The following is an 11,272-nucleotide window of genomic DNA, read 5'->3' as shown; positions in this document are numbered from 1 at the left end:
GTGCAGCAGCAGCACGACCATGTCAATTTCCAGAGAGAGAGAGAGAGAGAGGTATTAACGTCAGTAGAATGCAATGCGAGGGCATATACGACCAATGGTGGGACTTGAACTCGGGTGGATCATGAACGAGAGAGAGAGCAGCAGCAGCCGCATACCATTGCCAAAGGCCTACGGCGGCAGTAGGTAATGTAGGCCATGGTTGAGGGAGAGAGAGAGAGAGAGAGAGAGCAGCAGCAGCAGCAGCCTCATGCCATTGCTAAAGGCCTACGGCAGTAGGTAACACAGGCCATGGTTTAGAGAGAGAGACAGAGAAAGAGAGAGATGATGATGATGGGGGTTTTAACGTCATGGCACTAGATAGCGGACCATATATGATCCATGAGTCAGTCCACGGGGGGAACCTGGCATCTCTACATACAGAGCCTGATGTGCAAATCATTGCATCAGCTCTCCACATGCACGCGTGCGCGCGCGCGCGCACACAGAGTCTTTGATTATATGTGTGTTTTTCTTAGCCAGGGAGAGGCCATCATTTGATGAAAGATGGGGTATGGGTATCCAATTAAAAAGTAGGGTAGGGCCCTCATAATTGGTCATCTCCCCATGATCATATTTTGTTGAAATTGATGTGTAAGTGTTAGAAAACTAGGGCATATGTTCCCTCATAATGTGAATCCTTTCTCCAACATGGAGAGCCTGGCTGTATTAATAGGTATCAACGTGTCCTATACATATTAATGGTATGTGGGTATTACTTTACAGCATTTTCCATTATTTTTGTGCCTTTTTTGCAGGTTTGTTTATTTTCTATTGGGTTTGGGTGTTGCCATATGTTTGATAACCTTACTTGGTCATATTGCCACCGAGATATCAAATGGATGCTGCCTTTCTTCTGTATCCTAACCTAATTGACTTATGCTACATAGAAGATTTGTCTGCAATAAGAGCACACCGTGTGTGCACGTGTGTATTAGGTTTGTGTGCGACGTGCATGTGCACATGTGCATGTTATGATACATTTTTTCCACACAGCCTTCCTTAGCTATCACAGTACATATTTTTTCTCATCTTGCTTGTACTCCTGCAAGGAGCTTTTGTAGCAGATATCTTACTCAATGAGCATTGGGAGGAGGTAAGACATCCTACAGGGCATTACATGCAATCACATGCCTTGTCAGTTAAACTTGCAATTATAAAATATTTGTAGCTTGGGTTTAATACACGCAGCTGATCGCAGGATATCCCGGCTGATCCGACAGGTCTGTTTGAGTCCATCAAGGACTTTGTGGAGGAGAACATTGACGTTTTGAAATGGGTAGGATTGAGCATTGTGATTACTGAGGTAAAGCACAGTGAGCTGCTCATACACGTTTAACACACATCTCTATTCATTTTCATAACAATGATTGCGTATGAAGGTTAACTCATTAATATGTTCTTCTTGACAGGCTCTTGCTGTGTTGCTGGCAGCATGCGTGCGGGCAGTAACGCACAGTCCTGGCCGGGTATCCTATGATAGTGATGACGAGTATTTGCTTGCAAGAACACGACTTCATCAACCTCTTCTGTTTCCCAGACATGCAATGGACGGCACATTACCAACAAATACGGGCACTGTGGAGGGTTGGCCGATCAACCGATGATGTGTGCAGTACCCAGATGGGGGGGGGGAAAAAAGGTGGTTTTCTCGTGATACACGTTTCTGTAGCAAGTTGTGCACGAAGCATATGGCGAGGTGTATTCATCACATGCATGTCACACTCACCATGTGTATGTGTGTGTGTGAGTGGAAGAGTAAGTGGAACCCGTTGTGTCCAGGCTCCTCGTTTCAACCTGTTACCTTGTGAGACACACAACTTGGGGTATTTCTAGAAGGCCCTTAAAGAGTAGAACCATGTCATTTGAATTCTATGAGGTTTTGTGACGAGCATTCCAAGCTTTTTACTCAAGCATGTCACTATTTAGTTTTTTTCCCTTTTCTTTTTGGTTTTTTTGGGGGTGGAATATCCTCTTGAAAAAAAGATAATGTTGCAAACTCCATCGTGGGATTGCAGACAATTCAATTGGGGCCTGCAAACCAGGCAAAAAACTGGTGCGCTAGGAAATAAGAATGTTCTTTTCTTGCATGTTACACGTAATGATGGTTGTTACTAACAAGAGCTATATGCATAGTTTTGCATAATTTTGTGTAATTTTTTCTTTTCGTTTAAATTTACTAGTAAAACTAGAGTTCCTTTACATTGAGTCATTGTTAACTACATTGGTTAACATTACTTCGGACGGATGCGTGGCACCACCTTTTTTTGACATATCTTTATGTGTCGTACAAATGTAATAGATTTTGGAAAATCTTTGAGCTTATGACTTGATACTATGATATGCCGTTATATCAATGATTGAATAAAACCAACCATTGTAACATTTTTACCCTCAAGTATTGTAGCTATGAAGTTGTACGATAGTCAAATGTTGAGCTTACGATTTATGTAATGTTGGTAGAATTTACTTAGCCTAGGAAATAAGCTTACTCTAGCTTTTTGAGTCCTCGGACATTCCTTGGGTGCTTGAGCATTGTAAATATGAGGCTTGTATATAAGTCATTCTCAACTAATGAAAAAGGACATAATAATTGTGTCTAGCTTTGTGTTCTTATGTTGATGTGTGTTTGTATGCTCTCTCTTTAACGTATGCTTGCTCTTCTCTTCTCCCTCTCTTTCTCCATCTCCATCTCTCTCTCATTCGTGCACGCACATTAGTATTGCGGTTGAGATAGAGCTTTCTTCCTCTTTGCTCTCTATCCAAGTGCATAGCTCCTTTGTGATACCAAAGGAGGCACGATTTGAGGATCCTAGCTTCTTCACACAAGAGAGGGTTGTTCAACCAAGAACGGCAAAGGGTGCAAATTGGCTATTATCCTTGCATTTCTCATTTCTTCTCCCTTGTTTGCAAGGCACAAGAGTTTCCATTTTGGTCAACATCTCTGGTACCGGTATCAAAAAGACGTCCTAGCTTAGAACTCCCTTGTTATACTTGGCATTTGGTGGGAATGCAAATCCCTCGATTTCTTAAAAGCTAACATTGTTATTTTTGTTGTTTTTTTTTTTGTTTTTTTTGGAGCATTAGAAGTGTTGAGCACACTTGGAGCATCAAGGTTCAAGCTACAAGTAGGTAGTCAAATCTCCATTGGTGTTGATTTGTTCAATTTTGTTTTTCAAGATTTTTTACATTAAAACTTAAATAAATCATTAATCTTTGTTTATTAGTAATTAACTACATAGAGTAGTCCATTATATACCATAGGGCTTACTCTTCAACTTTTATGTTTGCATTAAAATGTTTAAAAAATACAAAACATAAAAAAATTAAGAGATTTAGTCGATTTTTTATTTACCCATCTACCTAGAGAGAAAGCTCGCGTTGGCTCGCGTCGAATGATGCATCGTTCTTGAAATCCACCTACATTATTGTCCTTATCAAACCTTGGAGGGAATATTTACCTTAAAGAGAAATTAAGGATATTAAAGAACTAACACAACACTCTCTAAATAAATGCCAAAAACAGTTGCAAAAAAATGTGTGCAAAACGGGTCTGACATTGACTTGTTAGAGTTGAATCACGTTTCATTTGTCATTATCGAAGTATGCACCATTCCTTCCCAACTGATGAATCAAGCATGATTCGTTATCGAATTACATGCCATTCCACTCACCAAACCACGTGCTATTCCTCCCCAAGAATTTGTAGCCATTTATACAGTAGTGATGTATGGACATAGGCTAATAATGGCTTAGGACACTTTTTCCTCTTTAGGAGGTTTTTTTTTCTGAGCATATGTATGCACTCTTATGATTGTGTAAGTGATCTTATTATGTCACTTCACTTATACTTCACTCATTCTCATCAATTCACTTTGAGTGTTGTGCTTCTATCTATCTCTTCTTGCTTGTTGCATCTATGTGTATGTTATTACATTGATCTTCAGTCCAACAATTGGTACCAGATAGGTTCTCTCTTGGCTCTCACCCCCTTGTCATCTTCTCCTCGAGTTGTTCTTTTGATTATCTTAGATTGAGCTATCCTCTTAGGTGGAGAAGATATACCATATAGTCCGTTATTATGTTTCGGAGCGTTTCAAGGCTCATTCACATGTTGTAAGGTTTTTGCAGGCAACCCAAGGGAGTGTTAGTTCAAATTGTTCTTATTCAAATTTGGGTATTCTTTATAGCAGAAGCAACATTTGGTGAAGCTTGGAATGGTAGCAGGAATCTCTATGTAGCTCATTTGCATGTTTTTGGTTGTCTTACTTATGCTCTTGTGCCTGAGTAACAACGCAATAAGCTAGATCATAAGGCAGCAAAATGCATTTTTGTGGAATACAACTCAAAAAGCAAAGGATATAGACTCTACCATCCGGCCACAAAGCAGATCTTAGTGAGTAGAGATATTGTCTTCGTTAAGAACTCAGTTCATTCCATGTTTTTATGCAAAAAAAATAGCAAAGTGTATGCTCATGGGATATCTTTGATTCGCTTCTACCTTTGTACAATGCCAAGCAGCCATATGTGGAGCAAATGATTGCTCAAAAGGAGCTGCAAATCATCCGATATTGGTTGAAAATTAGCTCAAACTTCAGCCCAGCCGTACATGCGTCTAAGAGTATGCCAAAATGGTTGGTGCGACATTGTAGGATAGCAAATTAGCTACTCCTTTACCTAGTAGGACATCTTTTGTGGATCATGCTCTCATTATTTTCAGTATATGCAATGAAGAGAAACTTGTTTTCTTTGAGGAAGCACATAAAAATCATCATTAGATATAGGCAATGTAGGATAAGCACGACTCCATCCTTAAAAATGACACGGTATTTATCAGATTTTTCTTAAGGTAAAAGACCGTTGGTACGAGGTGGGTTTATAAGCTTAAGCATAAAGCTAATGGTACGTTGATGATCGCTACAAGGTAAGGCTTGTTGCAAGGTTATGCTCAAGACAATGGTATAGATTATGATGAGACCTTTACACCCATATCTCGTATGACTACAATCGGGTGTATTATTGCATTGGCAGTGAATCATGGTTAGAATATACATCAGTTAGCTATCAAGATTACGTTCTTAAATGTGACTTGCATGAGGAGGTTTATGTATCTCAGCCTCATGGTTTCATTGAGAAGCGACAAGAATCTAAAGTATGCATGTTAAGAAAAACTTTATATGGCCTTAAGTTGGCTCCTAGGGTATGGTATGAGGAGATAAATGCATACTTGGTTGTAAATGGTTTTTGCAACAATCCAATTGTGAGTACCCTCGATGAAAAGAGGAGTAAATATTACTTTTTGGTCACCGTTTTATATGTATCATGATGAACCACATTCCTCTATATCAAGGGGATACATTGATTCGTGTTTGAATCGTTTTTGAGTTCTAAGCAAATTCATTTGCGAAATTCTAAAAGTTGATGGATGACAAATCATGTGAAGACATCACTTAAAATTTATGTGCTAAACCAAGATGTTTAGGTACGTATCTTTTTTGTTTGAATGCACTTTAAATTCAAATTAGACTGAATCTTTCTTTTTTTTTTGGTGAATGCACTCTAAATTCAAATTAGACCGAATCTTCATGCTAGATAAATGACATCATGTAGTACTTCCACATGTTTCTACAAGGTTTATGGAGCCCATGGTGGGATAAGGTAGTTGTACACCATGATCATAGCATTCATGAATTGTAACAAAAACCACCACCTCTCCGAGAGCATAATTGCTTGGCACAATTCCATTGGATATATGTACAAAGAATGCTTCCAACACCCAGCTCACGGCCATTAGCACACAACCCATTGGCAAGTAATGTAACTTCCTAAAAACATCCAAATCGTACAAGTTTGGCAACATCATCAATTTCTCAATGTTTCAACTCATTAAAATCTCTCTCTCTATATATCTCTCTCATTACACAACTAATCCATCATATCATTACACAACTAATCTATCATCAAAATGAACATTTTTTAAAATCTTGAAGACAACAATATTCGATTTCTAGATACCCTAATGAAATTCCAATGCTTGCATGCTAAAATTGAACAATGTACGATGTAGGGACACCCCAATGGCATCCCACTACTCGAGAGCTCGAATCGTGAGTGAACAATGTTTGATTTGAGGACTTAAATCGAACAATGTTCAATTTTGAGGATAACCCAATGCTTCAGGGCTCAAACTAGACAATGTTTGATTTCACGACATCCAATGTTGAGGACTCAAGCTAGACAATGTTTGATTTCAAGACATCCCAATTCTTGGGGGCTAAGATCGAACAATGTTTGATTTTAAACCCCCAATGCTTGGGGGCTTTGTTTGATTTCAAGACATCCCAATGCTTGGGGGCTCAGATGGAACAATGTAAGACATCCCAAATCAAAAAATGCAATGTAAGACATCCCAAATCAAAAAATGCTTGATTTCAAGATAGTCCAATGCTTGGGGGCTCGGCCCGCTGTGAATTTTCATAGCACTTTCATCCTTTGATCCTGATGCACTTGGATCAACTCCTAGGATAGGTGGCTCTAGAGACATTCTCCTAGCCATCTGAGTCACTGGCTAAAAATGAAAGATGTTGGGTAGTAGTAGTAAGGACTGATAATTATGTAGATGAGCTCTCTTAGCCTCTCAACAATACTTCCTAGAGGGTACTCTAGATTTTACATCAATCAAGGCACTCTCCTCCTCTAGGGGATTGTATCTTACAAACCTCCTGGACGTGTGTACATGAAAAGATAGTTGGCTTCAATCCAATTGGGCTAGGTTTGAGTCTCACAGAATTAGGTTATGTCCAATTCTAAAATTTTGTAGTTTTGAACCAGTCAGGGGAACACATGATTCGAGGAGAAATAACACATTATTTCATGAGGAATACTATGTAACTCGACACATAACTTGACTGATTGGCCAATGATATTATATTCGATGAGCAGAATTCGAGGTGGGAATGGCATACGATTTGAGAAGGAATGGTGTGCTTTTGTGGGGGAGGAAGGAACCACGTGCATTGCAACAACCCATTTTTCATGATCCTTGTGAGAAGTAGCTAACGATGATGAGAAATTCAACTATTTTTGGAGGTCTTGAATTGCACACACAATTCGATATGAGGAATCATGCATCATTGGACCTACTTTGTATTTTTTTTTTGTGATTTCTTGATTTTCTAAACTTTTTATGTGTATTTTAGGATTGAATTATGTTTCAAATGAGTCTTCGTGTGACCACATATGCCATATTGTCATGTGTAGAGATATAAGCCACGCTAATCTCTCTTGCAATGAGCCTCTTCCTGCTGACATAGTGATAATGCATCTCAATGTGCTTTGTGTGAGCATGAAATACTAAGTTTCTCACAACGGCTAATCCACTTTGAGATAGAGGTAGGAGACTATTATCCAACACCAAGATCAGTCAAAAGGCGTTTGAGCTATACACACTCCATAATCGTTTGTAAACATGCCTTGTAATGAGCTTTACAGCTCGAAGTGACCATTGTGTACTTCTTGCGGAGCCATGATATATATGAATCACCAAGGTGAAAGCAAAATCCACTACACTTGGCACGTCATAACATCCAGCGCAACCAGGATCACTAAAAGCATGCAGTTGAACATCACCCCCCTTAGCATGGAATAAGCCAAGGGACTGAGTGCCCTATAAATATCTAAATACTCATTCGGCAGCATGCCAAATGCTTACTTTTGGGACTGTGCATAAACCTGCTCATCTGGGAGACTCCAAAATGAATTTTTAGCCTCGTATTACATAGGTAGATAAGGCACCCAATAGCCTGCTGATAAAGTGATGCATTAAATGGTTCACCTATATCTTGGAGACTAAGCCTAGCACCTATCTCTACTGGTGTAGTAACATGCTTACAATATTCAAGACCAAACCATGTAAGTAGCCTTTGTATATACTTTGATTGCAACATCACAATACCATCATCATGCTGCATAAATTGTATGTTCATATAATAATGCAATGAGCCCAAATCTATTATCTAAAATGACACATGTAATTCGGCCTTGAAGGCTTAAATATTCTCCTCATTAGGGCCTGGAAAAAGAGGATTGGATTGGAAAAAAGGTCTTTTTATGGTCATCAAACATGGAAACAAAGGCTGATGAAGGTCGAATCTTACTAATGCATTCCTTTGATACTATTGGATTTAAGGAACTAGGTGATGATCATATTAGAATATCCACAAATGGTAAAGTGGAAGAGGGATTTGGTCTACCAAGAAATAATCAATGTCATGATGAGGTTGAGGTATGCTTGACAAAGTGGTGTGTGGATCAACTTACATTTAAGGATGGAACAAAGTTAACATTACAAGAGCATATGAAAGCAAGCCACTGAAAGGAAATGATGATTACATGGATGACGTTGCTAAACTAATAGATTTTGGTGAAAGCAATCACAAGAATCATGTATTGTCTGATGTTAAACTTGAGATCCCAATCCAATACTTATAAACAAGCCAAGGTATAGTATTGGGCTCCTATTGCAAGAGGACGATGTAATGATGTAACCAAGTAAAAAGGTTGTTGGAATAAGTATTAGCGATGTAATAAAAGTGATCCATCTCGATGGGATCATTTGATGGGATCATATAGATACACTTGTAATGAGTTGGACACCTGTAAAGCCACTAACAAACAAACAAAAGGTGAAGATTCTGATGGTAACATGTGAGAAGATGTTTTTTGGGGTAAAAAGTTTTGAGATCTCTAGACTTTTTATAATCACAAGGGCACACTTCCGCCCATTGCTCATGCATGTCACCTAAATATTTCACTAAGGGCATCATATTTTTTTTCACATCTCACTTCTACAATGCCTACACCTTTCACACTACCTCAATAAACTGCCTACAACCAAGGCTACCCAAATCTTATCACTAATATGGCTTACATCCAGGCTATAGATTGGTCCCAAACTAATTAACCTCACATGCCAACTTTATTGCATTTCCTCACACATTTCCACCTCGGCACAATAGCTTCACCATCAACGACTTGGATGACTCGAGGATGTGTCCATGATTAGGAAGGGGGTAAGTTAACCACTTTATTAGTCAACATAGCTTCACTCATCTGACCTACATCAAGGTGCTTTGCCATCGTACCCACACGAATGGGCTATTATCTTTTTATAAGAAGGTGCTGGAATATATAAAGCGTCCTTACCTAAGACTTAATGTCAAATAATAAAAGTCTAAGGACTTTGTGTACATACTTGCATAAGACATAATACTAGTTGAACCATTTTTATGTTTAGCTGACTTAGTGTGAAAACTAGCCACTTGTATATAAGTCATTTTTGCTAAGTAATACACAATCATTTCCTTATATACAAGTGACTCGTGTGAAAACTAGTCACTTGTATAAAAGTAATACACAATCATTTCCTTATATACAATTATTTGATGAGATCTAGCACCTAGCTACATTTAATGGCACCCTAATCCTATTAGAAGTGACAACTCATTGCTTCCCCCAAGGTTAATTATGAACTAAGAATATATAAATCCTAGATTAGTACCCTAGCAATGATGAGATCTAGCAACCTAGCTACACTTTGTTTACCTAATCGAACATGCTACCTTGCACAAAGAAAAGGAGAGAAGAAGAGAAAGAAGACCATGTAAGGGTCGGTTTGGGAACTAGCACTTAGCCAACCCTAATGAGAGTTAACTGCCCTATGTGAGGCCGCTAGGGACTCACTCCACCTCCACTTGTGTCACTCCATAAGCTAGGTAGTGAGAAAAGAGGAAGGGAGCTATGGAGAGTTCAATCTCTACTCTATGCCTTCATGTGTGCAAGAGAGATATGAGGGAGAAGACAAGAAGAGGGATAATAAGAAGAGAGATATGAGGGAGAAGACAAGAAGAGGGATAATAAGAAGTACGACAAGAAGCCATCACCTACATGCACACAACCAAAATCAAGTAAGCAAGCATAAACCTACACACACCCCCACCACCATAGCCACAAGAGAGTGAGAGTGAAAGAGAAGGAAAACTCAACTGTGAGAATGGGATTATCCCTTTTCATATTTCATAAGTCACTTATATACACGAGCTCTCTTTTTACAATGGCCGGCCACCCATTTCACAATTGGGGCCCAAAACTGTCAGTAAGGACTACCGAACTGTCAGTTCAGAAAAGAATAAGATAATCTTTTGTCTAACTAACACGATTTTGCATTAAATATCTCCTTAGTTTTTTTTGTTTCCCGAAGATTTCGCATCTCTCTTGACGACGTGTGCAGGCCTCTCATAAAGAATCCATCATCACTGAACTTAATGATTGTATGGATACCGCCACACTTCCACTATTCATGTTTTAAAAAGACTATGAGATTGACAAGCAAACTTTGCAACCTCAGAAGCACAAAAAATGGCCGATACTAGTGAGTCACAATCTCAGAAGAAGCGATTACACCATCTTCACATCGACTTAGAAGAACAATATGCTCCAGCACAAAAAAGACGAAAGGATATGGTGCTGAATGCTCAACAACGGGAAAATATGAGAAGAGAAGGGCTCCAACATATTGACTTATGGTGTGATGGAAGCATATATCCAAAATGTCTAGTAAAAAACTCTACACCTCCATTTGTCAATCCAACCACACTACTGAGGTTTGCGGGTGATGGACAAAATGGACTTCTTGGTTATATTTCAGCACAGTCTGCATTTGCAGAAACATATAAAACAATGTACCTACAAGAAAAGGGGGCCAGGATTCAAGAGATAGCTATTCGTGCAAAATTGGAGCAGCAGTTGCAGAATGAAATTGAGGAGCATTCAAAGAGTAAAAAAGAGTTGACAAGATCAAGAAGGAAGAGAACCGTGCTTGGAGACAGACAACGAAGCAGGAAGATTAAAAACATTGCAAATTTGAAGGCTGGGACTGGTGGATGCAAGCGAAGAATTCAAGAAGCAAGGCTAGTTTGTAATTTTTCATTTTTTATACTAAAAAATGCTCTCAAATGACTATATCTATTTTGTCCATTAACGCAAAACAGGATTGAAAGTGTTGAATAATATAGGCATATTGTGTTGTTACTATAGGAAACTATTGGAGCCTGCAAAAGAAAATATGGATCCCAACCTTCTTCCATGAAAGGATTGCTTTCTTGTGGTGTAGCAAAAGGTTTGATTGAAGAAAAAAAATACAAAACAATCAAACGCAATGTTGTAGAGGACTTTATAT

The 11,272-nt window shown here is 38.8% G+C and overlaps 1 protein-coding gene across 1 annotated transcript; it reads left to right on the top strand.

Moving 5' to 3' along the window:
- Window positions 1-543: 543 nt before the first annotated feature.
- On the top strand, window positions 544-1,666 carry LOC147634507 (tetraspanin-19-like). Its single transcript, XM_086804459.1, has 5 exons — window positions 544-548; window positions 795-894; window positions 1,052-1,132; window positions 1,238-1,342; window positions 1,449-1,666. Exons 1-5 carry the CDS (start codon window positions 544-546, stop codon window positions 1,641-1,643), a joined length of 486 nt encoding a protein of 161 aa, XP_086660585.1. The 3' UTR covers window positions 1,644-1,666.
- The last annotated feature ends 9,606 nt before the right edge of the window (window positions 1,667-11,272 follow it).

The sequence above is a fragment of the Cibotium barometz genome, chromosome 10, assembly GCF_041138505.1.
Source record: "Cibotium barometz isolate CiBa-2024 chromosome 10, ASM4113850v1, whole genome shotgun sequence".
NCBI lineage: Eukaryota > Viridiplantae > Streptophyta > Polypodiopsida > Cyatheales > Cibotiaceae > Cibotium > Cibotium barometz.
This window is presented reverse-complemented; position numbering and strand designations above follow the sequence as displayed.